Source organism: Cnephaeus nilssonii (assembly GCF_951640355.1).
Source record: "Cnephaeus nilssonii genome assembly, chromosome: 4".
Lineage (NCBI taxonomy): Eukaryota > Metazoa > Chordata > Mammalia > Chiroptera > Vespertilionidae > Cnephaeus > Cnephaeus nilssonii.
Genome location: NC_137075.1, coordinates 65,120,373 through 65,146,682, shown reverse-complemented (window position 1 = coordinate 65,146,682; position 26,310 = coordinate 65,120,373). Strand labels below are relative to the sequence as shown.

At 47.4% G+C, this 26,310-nt stretch overlaps 1 protein-coding gene across 3 annotated transcripts; it reads right to left on the bottom strand.

Moving 5' to 3' along the window:
• Positions 1–92: 92 nt before the first annotated feature.
• On the bottom strand, positions 93–26,310 carry SLC24A1 (solute carrier family 24 member 1; the record flags this gene model as incomplete). 3 transcript variants are annotated; one of them, XM_079769527.1, is made up of 10 exons in its annotated part: positions 93–2,243; positions 3,198–3,364; positions 4,207–4,296; positions 5,037–5,368; positions 5,564–5,753; positions 8,816–8,907; positions 9,926–10,012; positions 13,734–13,842; positions 15,131–15,184; positions 24,475–26,310. In XM_079769527.1, the coding sequence occupies 10 exons, from the start codon at positions 26,308–26,310 to the stop codon at positions 1,994–1,996; spliced, it is 3,207 nt and encodes a 1,068-aa protein (XP_079625653.1). In that variant the 3' UTR covers positions 93–1,993. The 3 variants fall into 3 exon arrangements, with proteins under 3 accessions (XP_079625653.1, XP_079625652.1, XP_079625654.1); XM_079769526.1 differs by having other exon boundaries at positions 5,037–5,753; XM_079769528.1 differs by lacking the exon at positions 4,207–4,296.

Below are 26,310 nucleotides of genomic sequence, written 5' to 3'. Positions count from 1 at the left end.
CCCCTTTCTATCATAGTGTAAAGTTATCAGAACTTCCTTTCTAGGCAAAGAGAAGTGCCAAAAATTCAGTACACTGATTAGGAAAAGGTTGTTATATCATTAGAGTTGATTTTAATCATGAAGCAGCTTTATCATTACAGAACATTTCACTGTCCATCACTCCCCACTCAGTCATTCTGTGGAAGAGCGTCAGGTCCCTGGCCATCAGTGGGGAGGAATTCCCCGCGGCTAGCTGGAATTGGCTGCTGAAACCAGGTTGGTGGCCAGAGTTTTGGCATTGGGATCTCCCTCCTTAGGTCTTGGCATGTGGAGACTGGGCACTGCAGGAGCATCACGAATGAGGATAACTAACTTCAGAATATGGAATTTGAATATGATTCCATATTCTTCATCAGTCTTCTCTGGAGCATTCTGACCATGTTTGTAAAATACCAGTGGGACTCACAATTTATTGAAATTGAATAAAAGTCATTTCTAAGGAACATGAATCCTGGGGTAGTGAGGCCATTAATTAAATTAACCCAAACTCAAGATGGATTATGGACTGAAGTACTTTCTTTGAACGCAGCCCATCAACACCAAAATGTTTGATTTTTTTTTTTCATATGACATCTGTCCTGCTATCTTCTAGTCTTCAGTGAATCCTCTCTCGTGTTGTAAATAAAGCTCTATTTACCATCATAATCTACAGTCCCCTCAGCTCCCTTTGCTCTGAAACCGGGGACATAGAACTATTTCATTTCTCATGTGTCCCTTGATGCTAGTAAAAGCAGTAAGCATTGGTGTTTAATATACAAGCACTTCAAATTCCACATGAAATGTTTAAACAACCACACACTTTTTAAAAACAAGTGTCCTTTACACTAGCTATCTTGGAAGTAGAAATACTTTTGTTCTCAACTGTGTTGCCATTGTGCTAAGCATGTTGGGGATTTCTCCTTTGTGGTTGCCTTACTATCCCCTGGTAAGCCACATAAGACACCTATCTTCTTGCGTTATAATCCCATCTAGGTTAACATACAAAAGTGGCATCGCCCCACTGGGTCTCTTACTTTATAAACCAGACTTGGCTCTACTGACTGATCTCTACCTTCTCACTCACTAGGAGCAGCTGTACTGTTGGGTGAGAATATGCTGGAGGGGCAGAGCCAGGACCAACCACTGTGTTATATGTCTAATCCCTCAAGGAGACCACTTGATGGAGACACACTAACCTGGATTTTCTAATAAGTACATATTTTTAAATAGCCCTTAGAGTAGTTTTCCTTCTCTAATATCCAGGCCTTCCAATTCAAAGGCAAATTACAAATTTCAATTTCTTGGGTTACTTTAATTTCACTTTTCAGAAATGCAATAAGAGCTAATGTAATCATTTTAAGCTATGTGTATTGGTACACATCTTACTAATGATAATTGATTCCTGTATATTTCGTTTTTTCCTATAGCCTTAGCTCTTAAACTCACCAGTAACTGAACCAGTGGTGATTACAAACCTGGTTTTGAACCTCATGTTTTGAACAGAAAAAGAGGAGGCAGTGAAGTGCAGCATGTGCTTGGGGCAGGATCCAGGAGGGTCAGGTAGAGACCACATCTGCATCTTCTGGATTAAATAATTTAAGCAGCCCTTAAATAATCAGGAATACGTGAGCTTGGTGGCTTGTCTTATTGTGCCTGTCCCAACCCTCCAGTTAGCTCATGTAGAAAACCCTCTGACTCCAGGGGTCCTTTTACTGGAGTCCATGTGACAGTTGTCTGAGGCAGTAAGGGTTGGAACTCCATATACCCCCCGACCCCAGAAGTGAGGTTCTTAATCCACAAAGAGCTGCAGGTGTTTCCAACGATAACCTTCACTCCTGTATCACATTGACATCAGATGCTCTCCGCCTCTCAGTTCCCTCTCCTGGATCATGTTCATTCATCAATGTACCAAGAGGTACAGTAACTTCTGGCATGGTTTTCTGATCCATGTCCACTTTGAGCAACAGTGACTGACTCAGATAGATACAGGACAGGATATGATTCGATCTTCTAACATCACACTGATTATCAGGAATACAAAGTAAAGGAGGAACATTGTGAAGCCCAGGATCTTGTTCATTCTCCATTTGCACGATGCAATTGAAGAGATCACAAACAGGAGCATGAGCAAAAGCAGGACGATGGCACAGAACAAGCCATTGCTGCTGACTGGAACAGGCTGTAGTCCATTGGTAAGAGAGAACAGCAACCAGGGAACAGGCAGGCTGTGAGATTGAAGAAACAATGAGTATTTTTCATGTTTATAATCATCCCATATACTTAAACTGTATTTTGCAATTTACAAAGCACTCATTTTTACACACACACACACACACACACACACACACACACACACACACACAATCTATGAAATAGAGCAGAAAATATTAGCCCCATTTCACAGAAGAGGATACCAAGGTTCGGGAAAGTTCAATTACATGCCCTTGGGCTTACAGCTAATAACTGGGAGAGCCTGGATTAAAACTGAACTTTTCTAGGTCTGAGTGTTTTTTTCTTCATACTAAATGACTTCTGTATGACTAACCCGATACGTTGATGTGTGACTCTAATCTCTAAATTTTTAGGATAAGGCCCAGCTCAGGATAGCATTCCTTTAAATTACTTAGGGGTCAGGGCTCTCCTATGCCCTTTCCCAGCCCCACCCATACACACAAATTCAAATTAATGGAACCAAAGCCACCACTCAAGCCCAGGACATGACTAGGGAAATGAAAATAGGCCAGGTAAGGGAATGGGTGCAGCAGGATGCAGCATTTGCTTGTTTATACAAAATGCTTTTAGAGGTGGCAGGAACCCAAATGCAAAGGAACAAGAACATCGGGAAGTGAGACTGAGTCATTGTCCCAACCCCACCTCCACCACCTTGCAGGTCAGTGAGCAGAGCATTTGATGGTATTTAGTAATGGAATTTAATGGACTTCATTTTTCAACTCATCTATAAATTCCAGTCAGTTACATTGCAGGCAGCATTTTAGTTCTATTATCTCATCTGTCTGTGATTAATGAAGGGAGAATACTTTGTTGCCTTATAGAAACTAATACTATAAATGCAATTTTATTCCATGCATAATGAATGAAGCAGAAAACCAGTGAACAGAGCCAACACAAGGTTTTCCAGTCTTACTTAATATTCCTTAAAAAGCACCTTTGCCACTCACCCCACGGTGATATCAAATATGTTACTGCCCACAGAGCTTGACACGGCCATGTCTCCCAGGCCTTTCCGAGCAACAATCACACTGGTGATGAGGTCAGGAATTGATGTGCCTGCTGCCAGGATCGTCAAACCCATAATCTCTTCAGAAATCCCTATTGTTTCACCAACCTGGTAAACAGTAACAGTAATAAAAAAAACCACGGCAACAGCAAGTGGAAAATCTGAGGCTCTTCCACATACTAATTTGTGCAAACCCAACACCTCCCATGGAGCTCAGCACACTCCCACGGTCTGAGTAAGGCAAGGTCATGGCAGAACTGACAGCTGGGGAGATGGGGCCCCTGCTCAAGGCTTCAGAGAATGACTCTGCTCTGATCTAAGATGGACTAAAAGTCCATCGATAATACCACCTGCCACTGACATTCAAACAACAGTACATCTACTTCTAAAAGAACTGCCCTCCAAAGATATTAACATGTCACATTTCCATTTCCAGAACCATGGACACCTGCCATGTGCCAGGAACTGAGAGCTGCAGAGAAGAGTATAAGCAGTACAACACTGACCCTACTCTCAGCCTAGTGCAGGGAAAAGATCATAAACAACGATTACAGCTCTGTGCTGGTGCAACACTCCAGGTAGAACAGAAAAGCCATGGGCACTCAGAGGATTAAAATGCCAGAGGCAGGGCAAAACCGTGCTTGCTCTCACGAGTGTGTACAATTCACCAGGTGGGGAAGAGGGGGCGATGCATGGCAGAGAAAGCAGGGAACAGGGCGATGAGCAGATTGTGGAGGGCCTTCTAGGTCCTGCTGCATGTGAATGTAAGGAAAGCCACACTTGAAAAGTACTGCATTCACTGGAATAAAAAGGCTGCCTTTACAAACAATGGAGAAACTACAAATGCACTTGATCCTCACCATTCCCTAAGCACTGGAAATTCACCCTGAAGGAAAAAAAGTGGCCTTTGAACTTGCTGATACAGGATTTAGTTCCTGCTTTTTACTCACCTGATGAGCCCACCACACCATAAGGTATGAGAACATGGCTATCCACATGATGGATCCCAGGAAGGTGAAAACAAAGAACTTTCTAGACTCCTATGTGAAAGTATGAAAAGAAAGAGACGTGAGTTTCAGAGGCTAAAGGTCTTTGGCCCTTTTGAGAGAGCCCAGAATCAGTGACGAGCTCTACTGGAGGGATGATGGAGAGGATCTAAGATGAAATCTGTTTCCAGGGAGGACCCTGACATAGCAGGGAAAGGATGGGGTTGGTGGCCCGCAGGGGAGCTCAGTCAGTAGGTGTTCAGTAGTCTCCAAACGGAAGAGCTATTTGCTTGACCCAGAACCAAGCCAATCAAGGTATTTGATTTGGCTTTTGCAACCTCTCTCTGCCCTACCCATCTCCAGACCCAGAGATAGAATATGGATGGCCTTTGGGTGGGGTATGCTAGTCAGATTTTTCCCTATAAATAGGAATGCTGGGAAGAAATGGCACTTATCACTTTGGGTTTTCACAGTAACCCTGTGAAATATAGAGGGGTGTGGTGACATCATTCCTATATTAACATCAGTCTACTGAAACAGGAGTCAAGGAGGAACTAGTTCACATTGCTTATAGTGGTGGAAATAAGCACATTCTAGGGCCTCACAAGCCCATTGGTATATCCCCCTAGGTGCATGGTCCCCTCCAGAGCTGCAAATTCCAACCCAAATCCTCTCTGTGGTTGAGCCCTGCCAAGCTGGTTGACCCTGTCCTCTCCCTCCTCTTGGGTGGAATGCCTAGAGACCCATAGCCTCTCTGGAGATAGACAGTCTAGGGTATGGCTGGGCAAACTCACCAGCCTCCGGACGTCGGGCACTGTCAGCCACAGTGGGAACACAATGGGCAGGAGGAAGAGGTAAATAGCCTGCTTCTGCCGGGTCTCAGGCCACTCCAGGGACAATGGCTCCTCATTTTCTTCCTCTTCATCCTCCTCTTCCTCATCCTCATCCTCATCCTCCTCTTCCTCTTCCTCTTCACTGTCACCTCCATCACCTCCTCCTTCACTATTTGTACCTTTCTCATCACTTCTGGCTTCACCTTGATTTTCAGCATTGAAGACCTGCTCTTTGGTTTCACCATCACCTTTCATTTTGCCATCTTCTCCTTCTGCTGGGAGTTCACCTTCATCTTCATCATTTTCTTTTATTTCTGCTTGGACTTCACTCTTGTTCTCTTCATGTTCACCATCACCTCCATCACCGCCCCCTTCACCATCTGTACCTTTCTCATCACTACTGGTTTCACCTTGATTTCCAGCATTGAATCCCTGCTCTTCAGTGCCACCTTCCACTTCACCAGCATCTCCTTCTGTTTGCAGTTCACCTTCACTTTCATCATTTCTTTTTCTTTCTGCTTGGATTTCACCTTCACCTTCATTGTCTCCTTTCCCTTCTGCTTCAGTTTCACCTTCACCTTCTAGCTGAGTTTCACCTCCATTTTCACCTTCACCAGGAGCTTCAACCTCTTTGCCTGTCATTACACCTGTGCTCTCAGCTCCAGCCACATCTCCTTCCTGCAATCCAAAGCCAACCGATTAACGTAACTTCTCTGCTTGTTTTCTTCCCCAGTTTCTTCCTATTATTTTTGTTGTTGTTCTCTCAGAATATAACTAAAAACTCTTGTATGAGGAGAAAACCAGTGCAATTACTCAGCAAAATTCCCCTTCATAACATTCCTACCCAGTGGTTGTGTAATCTTTATTTGAGCATTTCCAGGGATGGAAAACTCACCAGAAGAAGCTCCTGCCATCTTTGGCAACTCTGCTTGGTTTGAAGTTCATATTTATACCAAGGAGCTACCCTCTGTGTCTAGGTTTACTCTTTGGAGATGCATAGAACAAAGCAAATCACTCTTCCACAAGACAGCTCTTCCCTGCATTAGAGATACCAAGGTCCTTCTGTCACCCCCCATAATGGCCTACAGCCTCATCCCCAGCTTGGTGAACTCATTCTAATTAGCTTATATCCCGTGAGGAGGCTTCTAAACCTGAACACAGAACACTGCACAGAGTTTAATAGGATTATCGCTCTCCTTGTCTTAGATATTATGTTTCCATTAATATTGCGTGATATCTTTTGGTGATTATATAACATTGCTGTGTCCACTAAACTCCTAAACTATTATATTACATCATATGTATAAATTGATGATAATACCTACTTATTGATGGCTTTTAAGTGCCAGGCACCCTGCTAAGTGATATAATAATAACTAGCAATTACTATGTTTCATGAGCAATTAATTAATGATATAGATAGAATTAACCCATCTGATGGATGGAAAAACTAGGGTACAGAGTAGTTAAATAACTTGCCCATGGTCCACACAGTTTGTGATAAAGTTGGGATTTGAATATGGATAGTTCAACTCTTGGCGTCTTAACCACCAACCTACCCTGTTTTGCAAATGCCAGGGCCAAATGAGATCTTTGGTTCCCAAACCTTACAGTGTAGGAAGCTTATTAGAAATACATATTTCTGCCCTGGCTGGCATGGCTCAGTTGGTTGGGTTATCCCATGCACCAAAATGTTCCTGTTAAGATTCCCGGTCAGGGCACTTGCCTGGGTTGCAGGCTCAGTCCCGGGGAGGATCAATGTTTTGCTTTCAAATTGATGTTTCCCTCTTCCTTTCCCTTCTTCTCTCTTTAAAAATCAATTTTAAAATCTTTAAAAAAAAATAGAAAGAAAGAAATACACATTTCCTTGCCCCACCTGGACCAACTGAATTAGAATATTTGGGACTGGAAGCCAGGAATCTATTTTAACATGCTCACTAGTGCTCCCAACAAGTCCATCTGCAGACCAGTGTTAGGGAACCGTGGACTGATTCCATGCACTCTAAAGCCATTGATTCTGAGGGTCCTCAGATTAGGCTCTCAACTAACTATAACAACATGCCGACCCAAACAAACAAATGGCCTGGACTGTGTGCTCATGGAGTATGTTTTCTATAACAAATTTCGTGACATTGCTAACCCCCAAGGGATGCTCAGTGAGTCTCAAACTCTGCTGCATATTAAAGTCACCTGGAGATTTTTAAAACATTCATGCCCTTAATTGATTGAGGATGAGGCCTGGGCATTTTTTTTAAGCTTCCCCAAATGACTCTATTATGCAACCAGGGTTAAGAACCCCTGATGAAATCAAATATTAGTCTCTGTAAGGCTTTGCTTTGAATTGGGAATGAAGCGTGAGATTTTAGTCTGAAGTTATTCCTGACTCCCTCACAGCCCCATCAGGAGAGGTTTCCTGGAGAAGACGACAAGTCATTTAAATCCATAGGTATGGGAGTGTCTGCCCAGCCTGTACCCTCTTCTCTAAAAACTGCCGCCCCTAATGTCCCTTCTTCCTTGTTGAAGTCAAAGCACCCCACCTTTCCCTGCCACAGCTGATTGGACACTGGATCCCTGCCCCATGACCTGGTTCGAACGAATTTTCTCTCTTCTGTGACTAGTAGCCAATCACTGGTTGATCCCCCTGTAGACTGGAGAACTAGGGTAGTAGTTTAGGGCTGTGTGAGCTAATAAGGAAGCAAATGGAGCCAGGCTACTAGGAAAGCATGCACACAGAGGAGGGCATGTGAGGGAGAGCCACACATGGAGTGAGAAGCCTCCAGGGTCACAGATAGCTTCTCAGGCCTAGGTCCAGCTCCTGGTGACACCAAGCTTCACTTCCTGCCCTGGGGTTCCTCTTAATCCCTTTTAACTGAGCTGGCTGTCCGGGACCTACTCGGGACACTCATGATAGCATGAAGATGTCTTAGACACTGAACCCAAATTGCTGGCTTAAGGATGAGATATATCAGAGTGCTTTTGAGTGTGAAGTTTAAAAAAACACGCACAGCGATGGAACCTCCAAACTGATTGTTAATTGTGCCCTGAGTTTCTCTCTGTGAGGGAAACAGAGACGACTCAGAATTGAATCCTGCCTTCAGGAACCTCACCACCCAGCAGGGGAACCAAGAGAGAGTACAAGGAAGACAGTGGTAAGATCCCTCGGAGAGGAACAATGTACCACAGGCATTCAGATTGGATAGATGGGGAAGCCTTACAGCAAAGGAGGCATGTGCACGTGCCAGGAGGCAGGTTAGAATATCTGAAGAAGAAGGAAAAGGCATTCTAGGGGGAGGAAACCTTCTGGGCCCAGGTAGAAAAGCATGGAGACAAGAAGTCCAGTTTGGCTGTAGCAGGTGGGAGAGGCGGAGGCTGTAAAGACAGCAGTATCAGAACTCAGGAAGTCCAGTGGACAAGGCCAAGATGCCTTGGAAGGTTCCAAGGCCTTTAGCCAGCACCCTCAGCCTGGCATTTTGAGCTGACTGGTCTCACCGTCCCTGAGTTGCTGAGAGACCCCTAACAGTTATTTCTTATGTTTTTACAGCATGTGACAGTCGGCAACACATTCTCATATATGTTCTCTGACTCGCACTCAGGTGAATTAACTGGCCCATGAAGAATCTCATCTTTGCAATGCTTACCCCAGAGGAATGAACCTCAGACCTTCAGGAAGGAAGACTTTTTGGTCAAGTCCTTCCCTGGGCCTCTCACACTCCTCTACCTGGGAAGAGGCTTGTGCCTACCTGACCGCCAGGATCCTCCTCCTGATCTCCCTTGACGTCTGGAGCAGGGGCTGCTGTGACCTTGACCGCAGGGAGCATGGTTGGCTCCTCCTCTTTAAAGGATAAACATGGGATAGGTCAGAAGAGTGCCAGGTGTGGAGGGCAGCTAATAGAGACTGATGTGAGTGGCTACAGGGCTATTGGACTTGTCCACTTCCTTATCTCGGAAGGGGAATTTCTTGTTGATAGAAAAAGTAAACTGATGTGATGTGAACTGCTATTGTCCTTTCCGCAGAGATATGTACAGATGAGAGGGCAGCTGGGAAATGGCAACCCTTGCTCCCTCTGTATTCGCAGACATTTCCATCCGGGCCAGTATAGGCAACTGGAACAGAGAGAGGGTAAAGCCCCAGCCCTAAGGGTCTGACCTCTCCCCCTACCAGCTGCATGGAGAGGACCCTAACGATTTCAAAGACAGCAGCTAGGAAGCACTGACAAGTCTGGAGAGCCGGGTTTAGGTACCGGCTCTTTCACTTCTTGGCTGTGTGGCTTTGGGAAAGTCACGTGACCTCGTTGAGCCTCCGTTGTCTATAGGATGGTGTCTATAGAATGGGAACGACCACTGCGGCTCCACCTCCCTCCAAGGGTCACTGAGTACAACAGGTCGTCCTGGTGTGCAGCAGAGAGCACCAGGGCAGTAGCCGTCCCACGCTCCCTGTCCAGCTGCCACACAGATGCTGGGTTTCTGTGTCCCCAGGCCCCTGGTGGCCTTTCCTCACTGGGGCTGCTGGTCTCAGACCAATCCCTGGCAGAACTATCCTTGTGTAGAAGTGGCAGGAAGAAGAACGAGAGTCCAATATAGTCTAATTTGGGACAAGATTTAGCAAAAACAGAAGTGGGAGTTCAACAACCTTCAGTCTGGCCTTGCCTACCCCCACGTAAGGAGAGTACCGAGGGAACAGTACAGGACTGCCTGGGGACGAGGGACCCTGGACTACAGCGAAGTGCAGGCAGCACCAGCTCACCACTCCAGCTGACTGGCTCAGAGGGGCCAAGAGCCCCGCCTCAGCCCCGTCAGACAGGAGGAAGGAAGGGGCAGGAGAAAACCTGCTGGTCTCACCATCCTCTCACCTTCTGGTTGGCTCTCTGCTTTGGCCTGAGGCTTGGATTTGGCCTCCTGATTCAAGCTCTCCTCGTCCCTGTTCTTGGAGGAGCGTGCTGCAAATGAAAAAGGAAGCATATCTGGGACCAAAGTGTCCCCGCCGCACCCTTCAGTTAGACTGGTGGGCTAGCAGCCAGAGCAGCTCAAGTGCATGGGCAAAGGCTGGCCTGGGAGCTGTGATGTCTGGATTCTAGTCCTACTAGGCTTGTCCAGGTGCCCAGTTCCCAACTTTTGTCTTCCTTTCCCTGCACTGTCACTAACTGGCTGTGACCTTGAGCAAGTCACTGGTAAAATAACATGGTTAGTGTTGGGGGCAACAAATAGGATTTAATTCCTTTGTGAGCCCAAGTGATGGCTGCCTGAGTGCTGAATTGAGGAGAATCCTCATCCAGGTCTGGTAGGAGAGTGCCAGGATTGATCGGGGGTGTCTGCACTGGGCGGGGAATGGAGAAATAATGACAGAGAGATGTTTCTGCCATCCTTGGACTCGATAATGTGTAAGGACCTTTACAGCTTACTGTCTATAAATCTACTAAAAGCTTTGCGATAACTGAGGGGCACTGCTGGTAGCCATATTCCTGAGCCTTCCCTCTCAGTGGCAAGGGGGAAGTAGCTGCTCACCAAGCTCCTTGCCACACCCTTTTTGACCCCAGACACCTGGAATCCAAACAGGGCCCCCTTCAGGTCCCCGTGCACATGCTTTGCTGGAGACCCTCAGAGCACTGTGCTCAGAATGGCGCTGCCCTGGTTTCCAGGCAAGAAAAATGGAGAGGGCAGCTCTTCCAGTGTGACTGTGATCCAGGAAACATGCAAAGTGCTTTCCATGTGTCCTTTCAGGTGGGAGGCACAGAGACTGAGGTGCAGGGGCCATGCAGGTCCCCCTCACAGCCGTGTAGCGTGGGAAGGTGAGGATAATGATACACATGATAGAACAAAGTGGTGCCCTGGAGTCTATTCTGAATCCCATGCTGGCTCTGCCCTGTGAACTCTGGGTGACCTTGGAAAGTCTGCGTATCCTCTCTAAGCCTCAGCGTCCCTACTCTAAAAAGGCAACACCATGATATACATGATGTGGGTATCCATGAGACAAAATAAATAAAAATACTGTAATTGCTGCAATTAAATATTATTATCTCAGCTCAGATTCTGAAACTAGACAACCTCTATTTGAATCCCAATTCTTCCACTTGCTAGCCATGGACCGAGCTGAGTGATTCCTTAACCTCTCTGTCCTTCAGATTCTTCATCTGTAAAATCTGACGGACTTGTTGAAGGAATAAATTGATGTATACATCAACTTGCTTCAAACAGCACCGAGCACCTAGAAAGCACTGCATCAGGTTTAGCTATGACGATAATGATGAACTGACCCAGGAGTTGAGAGCAGCTGTCCCACTGAGTCTGCAGCAATGGGGCACCATGTTCCAGAGGGTTTGGGCAGGTGCGATCTGGAAAACTGGGTGGATCAAGCTCAGCCTTGATGGGCAGGAAACATTAACAGGTCTGGAATTTCCTCCTCTCAGCCTGTGTCCTACAGTCTCACAGTAGGTTCAGCTGCAGCCCCTCTGGCAACGGGCTCCACTGCTCCGGCGTGTGTGGTCTCTCGAAGTTTCCTGGTGGGCCTGCCCAGGAGCTCCTTGTCCGGACTGAGATGTCAGGAAGCGGGCACTCCACTGCCTCCTTCATCCAAACAAATCCAGCGCCCCCTTGGCAGGGATCAAGCACTGGCATCTTCCGTTGAGCGACACGTAGCTGTTGTCAAAGAGGGGCTCCCCTGGTTCCAGTCCTGAGAATATCTGCCAGCTGTTAGTGGGGGGCCTGGCAAGAAAACCAAGTTCCCCTCTTTCCTTTTCACACACCCTACCCTCTCACTTCTCATGCCCCCAAGAAAAGCAGGCCAGCTATGGGGGCCTCTCTCTCTCTCTCTCTCTCTCTCTCTCTCTCTCTCTCACACACACACACACACACACACACACACACACACACCGAAGAGGCATGGGGATCACTGGCTCCTCTTCACGGGGTGAGAGTTCAGACCAGTTCTGTGGAAGAGCTGGAATACCTGACAGGGGTGGAAACATCTGGACAGCCATTGGAAACAGCACATGGAAACACAAACATGCATCTGGAAAGTCTCGGGAACAAAGGCCTTCATCACAGTCCTGGGCGGTCACAGCCCCGCCTGGATGGAATCTCATGGCGTAGAATCAGGGTTGGCTTCCCCGGGCAGGACTGTACTCCAGAGCATGCCAGCAGTCATTCACAGTGAGGGCCCCTCCATGCCACAGGCACACCGTGGACCACGCAGGCCTGTCTTCCCTGGGATGACGGTTGCGGGCTCCCCCAGAGCTGGTTTCCTCACGTGGCCTCTCAGCTCAGCACGGAGGATCATCTCCTTAGTGTCAATCTCCTCTGACCTCGGCCTGGCCTGGGCATCTCATAATCCTGTCGGGACAAGCAAGCCAGCTGGCGGCTGTTAGTGGTGGAAGTGGCCCAGGCGGGGGCTCTGTGGTCCCATGGAGGAGAAGTCTTCATCTTTAAGACGATGCCAGAGTCAGTAGTGCCCAGAGGAGTGGCCCAGCATGGCCCAGAGACTCAGCTTCCTTCATGACACAGCCGCACGGACAACACACAGGCTGCCAGGGGCTGCAGACTCGCTCTCAGAACCCCAGCGGGACTGCTTCTGGAGCTGGCGCTGCGGGAGGACTCGCTCAGTGTCCGCCGGGCTCACCTCGAGGGTTTGCTAAGGAAGGTTTGATCACCTTGTCTTGGACTCTGCTTTCACTGCACAACATGCCCCAAACCCCAATATTGTGTCTGAGGAAGAAACTTAAGGGTCTGAGGAAATGCCGAGCCTCCTAAATGTGTCCCTGAACCAGAAATTTCAGTCAGGGAGCTCCCTGGGGCTCAGGGTCAGTCTCTAGGGTCATATACAGTTCAGGCCTCAGCCCTCCTGCCCAAGTGCCACCACAACCCCGTGGTTTCTGCCCAAGAGCCAACCTTCCCTTGATGGGCCTCCTGCCTGGGCTCCTGAGGCCCAAAGACAGAGGGGCTCAAGGAGAGCAGGTGCAGACCTGAGGGGTGCCTGTGGAGGCCTGAGAATCGTGTTAGGGGCAGCTCTTTGGAGAGGGAGGCCAGAAGGCAGGAACTGGTGAGAAGGATGGTGAGAATCTCAGCTGTCAAATCATCTGTCAAGTTGGACATCAGCTCCCACTGCACTTTGGACCCTCACCACCCCCAGAAGTGGTCCTGGCAGCTCCTAGGGTGTCCTTTGGGATTCCTGGCTGAGGGGGTGGGGGGGGCGGTCTTCCTAGGACACCAGTTTCTAGCACCTACAGGAGCTTCCCCCTGAAGCGACCTTGGCCAGTCAGTCTGAGCCAAGCTGCCTGGCAGGAGACTCTGGTGGGCTGCGCAGAGAAGATACTGAGGGCAGCCCCAGCATAACCCGTGCAGGGCACACAGCATCACGGCCTTACTGTCTGCAGTTGAACCTCCTGATTGTACCAGAGAAGACAGGGAGGCAGGGAACTAGAGGAATGTGGATGCCTAAGGGCTTTGGCTCCTTGGGGCCCTCTCCTCTCCCAGTGAGTTCCGTGTCTTCGTCTCTACCCTGTCTCCCAGACTGACTGCCACCCACTCTCCTCTGCTAACTCTCTCCTCCCACTCCTGCCCTCACCCCACCCACTGCCTCCGTTCTGCAGGTCCCAGTTGTTGTACAGCTGCAGGAGGGAAGGAGTGGACAGGGAGACCACGCAGGTCCGGGGAGGCCTTGCTTACCTTCCCCCAGAGGGTCCAGGCTGTGGAGCATGAGCCGGTACATGGTGCTGCGGATGGTGCTGTTGTGCAGAGAGGCTGAGCTGCTCCCTCGGGTCAGCACGGACGGGAGCTGAGCAGGAGAGAGCAGCACAGGCCTCAGTGGGCCCCTGCCCAAGCCAGGTGGGAAGCCACCCAAGGGCCCCCCTAAACACTGCCTCCCTCCCAGAGAGATCAGAGGGAAAGCACAGGAGCGTTTTCCTGGCCTCACCTTGTCCTTCACGTTAACCAGGAGTTTCACTGCTTTCTCCTCAGCCTCCCTCACCATGACTTTAATTCTACACACTGAGTAATTCCCTAACGTCCCAAAAGGGAGCAGCAGACAATGTGTCCTGAGGACACCACATTGCCAAGGGTTTTTCCATCTCCCCAAGTACACCCCACAGAAGCACACACTCACCCACACACCACACAGCAGACCCTGCACATGGGTACAGCCCTTCGCAGTCCACGAACCGCATCATGGTGCTTTACCACTGCCACACTCCCAGAGATAAGGAAACTGGGATCCCTTCTACAGAAAAGGAAGTGAAAACCCAACATGTTCATGTGGGGTGTAAATGAAAGAGTCAAGACTAGCACCCAGGTCTTCTGATTGCCAATCCAGATTTTTTTTCTACCCATGTGCTCAAGAAGCTTCACAGGCACACACACACACACATCCTCACATCTATAGCTGCAGACAGATGTGACACACACAGATTTACAAGGGAGCATCCAAAGACAAACACTTGCTCAGTCTCTCTGTCCCATCCATTACCCACCCCCTACTTTCACCTTCCCCATCCCTCTGGCCTTGAACTCTTCTGCCATCTAGTGGCTGTGGTAACACAGTACTTTACAACTTCCCTAGGGATTTTCTTTGGATGGGGAGATTTCATTTAGGCCCAGCCTCTCCTCTCTAAGGTACCGATACTTCTTCCCAAATACCCCATAGGCCAAAGGCGGCTAAGACATTTTTTCACAAACCTCAGACTTCCTTGCCCCAGTGCCCTCTGATGGTGCTCTTAGTCCTGGGCATTCCAAAGCCACAGGTAATTAGGCTTTTGATCAATCATGGCATGCTGGGGGCTGTAAAGTTAGACTTGAGTTCCTCTAGTCCAGTCATTTACAGATACAGAATCTGAGGCCCAAGCTCACACAGCGAGCTAGTGGCAAAGCAAGCAGTGACATCCAGCTCCCAAACCAGCACCTCCTCCAAGGCCACCTGAGGCCAAGAGTCCCTCAGGAGCTTCCCAGAAGCTTCCCAGGCCTGAGCCCAGCCCAAGATCCTCAGCATCAGGGCCACCGTGCCCTGAGTCTGTGGCTGTCCTTTGAGACCCTGCAGTGTCCTCACTGGGCAGACTCTACATGGCACCCACCTTCAGCTTCTTGTTATCCTGTAGCTCATCCATCGCAACTGCCCCATCACCTGGCTGCAAACAGGGACAGGAGTCAGAAGATGTTTGGAAAGACCGTTACTCTTTTTGCCTATTTCCCTCTCTCCAGGAAGCCCGCAGGTTGGAACACAGAAACTCAGCAGAGATAACATGGCCTTCCACAGCCTGGCTTCAGCCTGCATACACCATTCCCAGTCAGACGGTCCAGGAACACCACCTGTCTTCTGGTCCCTCAAATGTGCCATCCTTTTTACCCAACTTGAAACCTTCATTATGGGGTGCCCATCTAATTCTCTTTTACAGACTTCTATTATTTTCCTTCATAGCACTCTCCCCACTTTGTGTTATATGTATGTGTTATTTGTGTTATATATATATATGTTAGCAAACATGCAAATAAATCTACTGCCCCACTAGCATCTAGAAGATAGACTGTCTATTTCATTTACCATGTGTGTCCAGCACAAAAACTCTGCAAGCATTCAATAAATAATTGATAAATTAATGAATGAACTGTCTTCTAATATACCGAATCTATTCCAACTCCTATTCCCTTGTTCATGCCTTCTCCGTCCCTCTGTATGCCAAATTTTCAGATATAAAACTTTCCCAAATGTCCCCATCCACCTCACCCTCACTTCAGCTCACTCTGCTACATCTCTCCTCCAAAGCTTTATAACAACAGTGAGCACATTTTGTGATAACAAAATCTGGCTCTGTAGACAAGTAAGTGCTAGTGTCCTGGTGAAGCTGCAGGGCAGCCTGCTGGGAACCAGCCCTAGAAAATCAAGTTGAAGGCTCTTTAAGCCCACGGTGTGTACTATCTGGACCCCTAGCTTGCCATTTTGCATTTGCTGTCATTTTAACTTTTTTTAAATCACTGTTTAAATTTTCACATATATTTTTTGGCCATGCAATGAACTTATGATACAGCCATCTATGTTCCCCTGAACTGTATCTTGTACACAGTAGGTGCTCACTACAGATGAGTCAGTAGCTATTCCTAACTGGCTTCAGGCAGCAGGGTCACCTATGGCTGCCCCCAGTAACTGTTTACGTCTTCCCGTTGCCTCTCCCACCCCACCAACCTCCATGGCCAGAACTAGAACTGGACTTACTACACTCCCTTCTCTGTCCAGCTCAGAAAATATGGAAAATACTGCCTAATCCAGGGCTACCCACTTATCCATCCACCCAATATGTTCATTCACTCAGTTCTTATTTCCTGAGCACCTGCTTGTTTATATGGTGCTGTGCTAGCACTGTAGAGATACACAGATGTTTAGGACATGGAATCTATGTCCAGAAAGGAATCAAGACACATGATAACACAAGCACATGACCAAGCAAAATATGTTCCAAGAAATTAGAGGGATTGATAAAGGCGCTGTGCTGGGATGGACAAAGAAGGCTTCCTGAAATAGGTAGAATTTGGGTAAGCTCTGAAGGATGAGGGGTGGGGGAAGTTTGAATGCTTGGATACAGGCTGAGTGAATGAATCAATGAATCAATGAACAAATGAATTAATGAGTCTTGTTTCCATAGTGTAGTGGTTATCACGTTTGTCTCACAAATGAATGTAACAGAATAGAAATAACCAATCTGAATATGAAGGGGAGCACTGTGGATTTTCTGAACAATACCCCTGACTCTTTCACGACATACCTGTAAGATTACTGGGATACTGGAGTCTACCGCACCAACCCCACTGGCTCAGCCATCTCCCTATTTATCATAACCTTCATTCAATGAGTTCTTGGAGGCAAAGAATGAGGAGGGACCAGGCTACCCTTTGGGGTGGCTGGATCTGTCCACAGAGGGGCAGGAGAGACCCACTTTTGTCTCGTGATGCCCACGCCTACTGATTTCTCTGTAATTCAGATTTATTCAAGACAAAACACTTTTCTATGGGATCATTGTATATATATCTTCTAACCTCAGTACGGGCTTCTAACTTTCTAAAGCCTTTCACAGCCAGTTCCTCATTCGATACTACTAACTCTGTGAAATAAACAAGACTGGTGTTATTACTGCTATTTTGATAGATGAGAAAACAGATGCAGAAAGATTCTGTGACTTGCCTGTACTCACAAAGATAGTGACAATCCCAATCTCCTGATCTCCATTCAAGGTTTTTTGTTGTTGTTTAGTTTTTTACTAAATTACTTTTCTTTTCCCAAGCATAAGAAAATGAGGTCAGCCAAAACCGGTTTGGCTCAGTGGATAGAGCGTCGGCCTGCGGACTGAAGGGTCCCAGGTTCGATTCCGGTCAAGGGCATGTACCTTGGTTGTGGGCACATCCCCAGTGGGGGTTGTGCAGGAGGCAGCTGATCGATGTTTCTCTATCATCGATGTTTCTGGCTCTCTGTCCCTCTCTCTTCCTCTCTGTGAAAAATCAATAAAATATATATATATTTTAAAAAAAAAAAAGAAAATGAGGTCACCGTGCGCCCCTGGGTCTGGGTGAAGCTGGATCCCGGGTCCGGGTGAGGCCGTGCGCCCCTGGATCCAAGTGAGGCTGGGTCCCGGGTCTGGGTGAGGCCGCGTCCCTGCATCCGGGTGAGGCTGGATCCCGGGACCAGGTGAGGCCGCGTGCACCTGGGTCCGGGTGAGGCCACGCGCCCCGGGGCCCGGGTGATGCTGGGTCCCAGGTCCTGGTGAGACCGCGCGCCCCTGAGTCCGGGTGAAGCCGTGCCCCTGGGTCTGGGCGAGACCAAACCAGAGGGAGTCGGACCTGCATTACCACCATTTGTCCACCATCCAGAGCTGAAAAGTCAGTGCCGACATGTACACATAAGGGACTGGTGGACATTGAAATTGGGTCTCAAAAGAACTGTTGGTCCAGAAATAAACTCACTACAGACTGATTCATTTGCCTGTCAGCATAACTATTATTGCTCGTCTCACATTCAGTTCTTATAAGTATATTTCTAGTAACACATGATCTCACTCATCTAGGGGAAATGATGAACAACATAGACTGATGAACAAGAACAGACCCAGAAACAAGGAGGCATCGATCGGACTGTCGGGCCTCAGAGGGAGGGTAGGGGAAGGTGGGGGTAGGGGGGAGAGATCAACCAAAGGACTTGTGTGCATGCATACGAGCCTAACCAATGGTTAAGCACAACAGGGGGGTGGGGGCATCCATGGGGAGGGGTGTGGGATGGGAATGGGGGGATGAGGACAAATATGTGACACCTTAATCAATAAAGAAATTTTAAAAAAGAAAAGAAAAAGAAAATGAGGTCAAATCTATATTCCCTAGTGGCTCAGTTTCAAATTATTGAAGTAAATGGAATGTTTGTCTACATTTGGGTATGGCTGATGGGTCCATTTATGGGTACAGTACCAGCAAGCAGGTGTTCTCAGTATATGCCTTATTATAAACACATTCCCACATCCACCTCTCACACCACACCATTTTCCCTCTTCTTTTTTCAGCAACATCACCCCACCTTTTCCTTCTCATGAAAATTAGCAAAGGGGATAAGGAAACTGAAGAAGATGTCTCTGTGCCAGCCAAGCCCCCAGGGATGCATCTTGCTGAGAATGAGCAATGTGATCCCTTGCAACTGTTCATGGTAGCCCCTCAGGGGGCTTGTCCTCCGGATTTTCAAGTTCTATCTCCCACTAATGTAGCAGTTAGCTAATCATTTACCTCTCCCCTCTAGACACAATCCCTGACACATTTCCTGAACCACACATTTTAGTCTGATTTTTAAAAAAAACATTCTTCAACAAATATTTATTGAACCCCTGGTCTGAGTCCTTCACCCAGGTTAAACTCTAGTTGTGGACACTTCACTTTATCCCTTCATTGAGTATAGGCTTGCACCCTGATCCACTCATTTGTCTAGGCTGGACACCCACAAGTCCTCCCTCTCCCTCACAGCTCATATCCAACTAGTTGTCAGACCTAGTTCATGCAAGTCCTCAAATTTGGCCTCATCTTTCCACTCTCCTGCCTACAGTTCTGCAACAGCTTCTGATTTCTGATCTGTTCTCCTTCTAGTTCATTCTCCACCCCTTAGCCAGTGATTTTCAGAGCAAAGCACATCATTTCACTCCACTGCATCCTGGGAGCCCACTGTCCTTAAAGGGAGCACAGACTCCTAAGCTGAGCACACACCAGCCTCCTGATACCTCCAGTACAGATCAGTCCAATAGAAATAGAATGCAAGCCACATACATAATTTTATTTTTTTAAAGTAAAAACAAAAGTAAAATTAATTTTAATAATATACTTTAAACTAACATATCAAAAATATAATTCGAGGAACCAAGATGGCGGCATAGGAAAACACCTGAACTTGCGGCCTCGCACAACTACTTCAAAACTACAACTAAAAGACAAAACAGATATCATACAGAACCACGGGATGGCTGGCTGAGTGGAATTTATACAACTAGAAGGAAAGAGAAAAGAACACTGAGACTGGGAGGAGGTGAGGAGGTGCAGAAGTGAAGGGCAGAGGTACAGAGGCCTGCGAGGAAAAGGGCTGGCAACTGGGTACACTGTTGTCTTTTTCAATCAGGAGGGAGATACAAGCTCCCGACTGCTCTGAACTCCAGTTCCGGGCGAGACTCTGAGGACCCAGACTCATACGGGAAGAAACTGGACTGGCAGCGGGCGAAACTTGAGGACAGCTTTCTCTCAGAGGTGCTTGCAGCGATTGCCACCCCTATTAATTTTTTTAAAAAAAGTTAATAGAGGTGACCAGGCCAGCAAGGGCGGGCAGTTAGGGGTGACCAGGCTGGCAGGGGCCATCACCTTTCAAATACAGCCCTGCTAGTTTGGCTCAATGGATAGAGCATCAGCCTCCCGCTGAAGGGTCCTGGGTTCGATTCTGGTCAAGGACACATGCCCAGGTTGTGTGCTCGATCCCCAGTAGGGGCATGCAAGAGGCAGCTGATCAATGATTCTCTCTCATCACTGATGTTTCTCTCTCTCTCTCCCTTCCTCTCTGAAATCAATAAAAATATATTTTTTTAAAAAGGACCATCAGCCTTCAAATACAAATAAGACTTTTCAGCCAGGCTAATGCCTCAGTTTTGCTGTTTGTTTGCTTTCTGTGAGTATGCATAGTCAAGGCAACATACTTGCCATTTTTGGACAGAACAAATACATTGAGAGCTTCAAAATCAGGTCTAAAGTTTCAGAGCAAGCTAAGTTAGATTATGTTGATAAACAAACATTTACTATTTCCTTATTGGGGTCATTCCTCAAACCATACTTTAGGATTTGATTTTTTTTTTTTCAGCCAGTGTCAAAAGAGAGATTCTAAAATAGTTGTTATATATCTGATGATACATCATTTATTTTTTTCTGAAAATACTCAATTAAATTCTGATTAGAATCATCCCCCAAAACTTTTATCCTGGTTCTAGATTAGCAGAGCAGAATAAAAAGTAAAGTGAAAGGCCCACCAGCTTAGAAACTCCACAGGTATCAGTTGTGAACATATGCAGTTCTTCAGAAAGGAAAAACCTGTGAGTTTGTTGCTCTTAGTAAAACACCACTTGGCCATTTTATTCATTTACATATTGTCTGTGGCTGCTTTCACACAACAGAATAGTTGTGACAGACTGTAGGTAGGGCCTACAAAGGCTAAAATATTTAGTATCTGGCTCCTTACAAGTCTGCCAACTCATGCACTAGCTAAAATATTTAGTACCTGGCTCTTTATAAGTCTGCCAATCCCTGCACTAGTTCATCCCACTTACTTTTCAGATAAGCGATCTTAGGCCTGGATGAAAAACAAAGTGACTTTGTAGCACTTTGCAGTGTCCCCTTTATTACAAATACTCTTGTCTTTGCCTGTCCCCTCTACTGGATGGGGCACAATCTTTTTATTTTCCACACTGATTTTCATTTCAATGCTTAATAATAAAGATTTGTTGATTTGCATTATCTTGCCCAGGGTAACAGGGATAATTAGCAGTGGAACCTGGGTTAAAACCCAGATGAACCAGTGGAAAGGACAGTCAACTAGCCATGTAACTTTGGCTGAGATAATTATCTTATCTGAGCCTCTCAGTTTCTTCATCTGCAAAATGGGTATTACAATCTATTCCTTGTGGAGTTTTTATGAAAAGTTGTTGAGATAATCTATGTATGGAATAGGCCCTCCATAAGTATAGATTCCCTTCCCCACTCCTTTCTTTCACAAAACTGTTAGGGTTCCCTGAGGAAATTGAACCAAATACTAGTCGTTACGGAGCTTTAGCTAGGGACGAGACCCTGGGCTCAGCCCTTTGGTAGATACAAAGATTGTTACCCACTTAGTGGCAATGATGAGCCTGATGGTGTGGCTACCCCCTCCACACTTCACCCTAGGCTGGCAACAGAGGAAGGGGGGTGTCTTTTCTGTTCCTGTTTCTCTCCAAGAAGGAGCCGATCCCACCGCCCTCCGCTTCTCTTCTGACTCCTTAAACTTCTAAACAGCTGACCTCCCCTCCCCAGCCAGCCTCCTTGGCTCCCTAGCACCCTGTCTGGCCTTGCCCCACTTCCCTCTGACTTCCTCACCTTTGGAGCACAGCTGATTAAGTGAGCCCCATTCCCCTGGCTCCCTGCCTTCCTGAGGTGATGCTCAAAGAAGGGACCCATTAGTCAGGGAGAGGGGTGAACCAATAAGTCAGTAAAAGTGAGGAAGAAGGCAAGGCATATTCGTTTTTATACTTAAAGTAAAATAATTTACAGGGATAAGTACATACGCTTGCATAAACCACCAAAATGAATTCCAACCAAGGTTACTAGAACAAAACTGGACTTTTCAGAGAATTGCTTCATGAATTCAAAACAGAATGGCTTCTCCCTAGCTGTCAGTGAAATGCAGGATAACTGATCTCCCTCTAACCAGATCATAGGTCTTAGCCAGCCAAACACAGACATAATAATACAAGCAAAGGCAATTCCCTCTTTCTCTGGCTATAAGAAACCTGGGGTGAAACTCTAAATCCAGACAGTTTTTTTTCTTGTTTTTTTTCAATTTAATAAATCTTTATTGTTCAGATTATTACAATTGTTTCTCCTTTTTTCCCCCCATAGCTCCCCTCCACCCGGTTCCCACCTCCCTCCCTGCCCTTACCTCCCTCCCGCTGTCCTCATCCATAGGTGTATGATTTTTGTCCAGTCTCTTTCCGTACCCCCCACACAGACACCCCTTTCCCCCTGAGTAAATCCAGACAGTTTTAAAAACCATTTCAAAACAGGTATAATTCTTGAGTTATTTGGACTAATTTTTAGCAGGCGGTAGTTAGTGCTGTGAAGTCTAAACTATAGGTTTTTAATTTTAAATAAATATAGATTTGCTTTCAAATATAGCCAGTAATTCAACCTGCTTTTAAAAACATAATTCTATTCATTAAAAATCATACTGGATCTGTTTTGACAAATAGCTAAGAACAGAGTTGTAATAGCACCACTCTCACTGGTTGGCAAACAGGTGCGATGAAGCCCTTGAAAAGTCTTGGAAGGAGGTTACAAATTCTCTTTTGAAATCATGATTATGCTTCACATCATTGGAAAGCTTTGCTTTGTTGGTGCTCTGACAAAATGACAAGTTCAGAAATTGCAGAGTTTCAATCAAAACAGAATTACTGTGAAGGACTGGGAGGCAAGTCCAAGGCCTTTTGAAAACTGCTGGCTGGTGTTACCAGGCAGTAAATGCTTTCCTCAGAGGCGAGTACCAGGCTCCATGGCCACCCCCAGCACGGCCTTCCCTGAGAACTGCATCAGAGGCAGGCCCCTGCTTCTTCATAGTGAGTGATGGGACACTCTGAGCCTCCCCTTCTTTTCTTAAGTCTCTGCCTTCATGAAGCAGCAGTCTTACGGAAAATAGTGCCGAATGGGAGGTTAGGATACTGGATCCCAGTTCTGATACCTGCCAGCTGTATGACCTTGAGGAGAACATTTCTCCTTTTGGGGCAATCTTCAAATATCTTCAAATACGGCAATTGGAGCTCAGTTGATCAGATCAGACAAATAACCATTGTGCTGGGCCTGCCCGAACTGAATTCACTTGGACACAGGACATTGTCAATGACTATCAGAACTAAACAGGACCTTTTGGTGATTAGCTGGACTTTTTCATTTTCCCCTAAACAAGTGAAGGGACCTGCCCAAGGTCACATAATTAGTTAGAGGCAGAATCAGATTAGAACCCAGGTTTCCTAACTCTCAGTTCCCTGTCCCGGCCAGAACACCACATTATCTCCAAAATCCTAAAGGAAGTACATTTTATCTCCTTTGCATCATGTATCTCCCAGACATGTTGCTGAGTTTTGTCTCCATCCTGACCACTCATCAAAACTGCACTGGATTAAGTAGCTAAGTCCTTCCACTCTTTGCACGCAAAATTCTGTTCACACCAGTGGCTTCACTGAGACCTGACGCAGGCAGGCTCTGAGCCAACCTTTGCCCAAACTCTAGCTTTAGGAGCAGGAGATAAATGGGGTCTGTGTTCCCTAGGGTGCCCTCACTTGGGAGTCTCAAGGAATAAACAACTTTAAGATGAATTTTCAGAAATCACTTCCCCAATGTAATCTTCCAGGTCATTGAATCATGCAGTGGATTTAGTAGGAAGCCTCCTCGTGGGGCCAGAGGATTTCTTGGAAAGGAACAGGAGAAAGCCCCAGGGTTAGCACACCCGGTATCTGGTCTCCAGGTAGCACGGCGAGAGGGGTCTGCACCTAGCACTGGCTTGTCAGTGGCTAAATGGAGCTCTCATCTTCACTATTTTAAAAACCAAACAAAACCAAAAACAGTTCCCCGCCCCCTTCTTTCTTGGACCCCACCCAAGACACCATTCCCTCCAAGTCTGGAATGTGAACAAATAAGATTAAAAGAAACTGAGGGTACTAGATAAACCCTAAACACCATGCACATGGAAGCGATTATCATTTTTCCCTGCCTGATATCTCCTTGGACATTTTCCAAAGCCCAGCTCAAATATCGTTTCCAAAGATCCAGCCAGACCAACCTGGTTCAAATCCTGACTCCACCCCCTATTTGCTGTGTGACATTGAACAAGTGGTTTGATTTCATTAGGCCTCAGTTCCTTCTCCTGCCAATGGGGGGGTCATAATAATAACAATTTTATAGGATGATTTGAGGGGGGGGAGGGTGAACCAAGGTCACTCTAGACTAAGACCCCAGAATAGTGCCTGGCAGAGACCAGGCCTCTAAAAGCTGAATGAATAGCAAGGGAACCAGAGCACCCGCCTCTTGAAGTCTGACCCAGCACTTCCACTCTTTAGTCCCAGTCTTCGCTCCTTCTTTTGCCCCAAAGTGGCTAGAAAAACCTGAGCTACCCTGTTCTTACCTTGCTGAAGTCCCCCAGGGCCATGACCTTGGCCACTGGCCTCCTGCTGAGCTGCTCCTTCACCCAGAGCTCAAGCTTCTTGTTCCACTTCATGGTGAACACATAGGAGGCATAGGCCAGCAGCAGCAGCAGGCTCTCCCACCAGACAATGAGGCTGTCCAGGAAGAAGAGAATGAGCATCATCAGGTCAAGGATGTAGAAGGAGACGTCACGGAACAAGGGCCACCAAGTAAGGTGGAGGATCTCCCGGGAGAATAGGGCACAGGTGCCGATGACAAAGAGGATGTTGAACACAGCAGAGCCCACAATTGTGCCGATGCCCACATTGCTGTGGGAGATGAAGACGCCGATGAGGGAGGTGAAGAGCTCGGGGGCAGAGCCTCCAGCAGCCATGAACGTGGCACCTGCCACATCCTCAGAGATCTGCAGCTTGTCTGTGATGACACCCAGGGCTGGGACAAAGTACTCATCACACACGATGGCCAAGGCCACAAACACGTACATCATGCCAAAGATGTGCAGGACTACCCAGCCCTGCCTCCGCTCCTCCACGCTGAACAGGTCTGGGGGGTACTCGGACTGAGGGTAGTCTGGCCAGCTGGGGGGCAGCGCTGAGGGACTGGGACTGGGTGCCTCTGAGAGCGGGGCCATTGTCAGGCTGGGGGAGGGGGTAGTGGGCAAGGCTGGAGCAGGCTCCACATAGTGACGAACCTGGGTGGTCGGATTTGCCCTGATGCTGAGGGTTGCTGAGGTGCTTGGTGCTGTGGGAGGTTTCTTCGCCAGCCCCCAGAAGGTGGCTAAGGATAATCCAGCGGTTGGTGTACTGGTTCTGGACGAGGGATTCCTAACCCTGGTGCTAATTGTCACTTGCCCATCAGAGGTGGCTGCAGTGTGCTCTAAAACTATTCCCTGGGAAGTCGTCAGGTTGTTCTTTCCCACTAACCTCCGAGGATTGGTTGAGCTGTTATTGTCCACTCTTTCGGGGGTAGTCAGGGTGTCCTTATCCACTGTACTCCTAGGAGAAGTCAAGATGTTTGTTTCTATGTAGTTTATCAGGGAAGTTGGAGTATTATCAGCTATTCTCTTAGCAGTTGGGGTGGTTTCCTCCACTACTCCCTTGGAGGGGCTGGTCTCCAATATTTTGTAGGTTGCCACAGTTTCCGTGTCTTTCACTGTTGTTCTGGGAGTGACCCCATGGCTCCTTGTCATTGCCATGAATGTGGATGGGGCAGAGTTCACTCTTCTACCATGTGGGGATTGGGTGTGTTTTTTCACCTTTCCCCTGGCTCGAGTTGGGCGGTAGTGCTTCATTTCTCCCCTGGGTGTTGCTGGGGTATAACTCTTTATTGTTGATATGCTTGAAGTTGGGGTGTAGTGATTCAGTACTCCACTTGGTCTGGTTGGGGTGTTTTCCTTCATTCTTTCTGTGCCTGCTGCAGTTGGGCTGTAGTTGGTCTTAGGCACTGTTGGAGAGATGTTGGCTATTCTTCCGGGTGTATTGAGAGCGTTCTCCATTGTTATGCCAGGTGTTGCTTCCTCCTTGCCCACTGTGCCTTGGGGTTCCAGTGTCTCACCCTCCATTTCAGAACTAGCGCTTGGAGGGTCACTGCTCACCGTCATCATCTCATTGTTGGGAAGGTCCCGGCTGGCCAGTTTTACAGGGTATTGGGAAGAGACTGCTGCCCACAGTGAGGGGAGGCCCAGAGGGCTCCTCAGGTGCTGGTAGGCGGAACCAATGATCAACATTCCCATTAGGAAGAGGAAGCGACTCCACTGAAGCCGTTTTGGAAGGAGTAACCGCCTTTCCAGCGTCCCCATCCTGACCAGTTTCCCCAT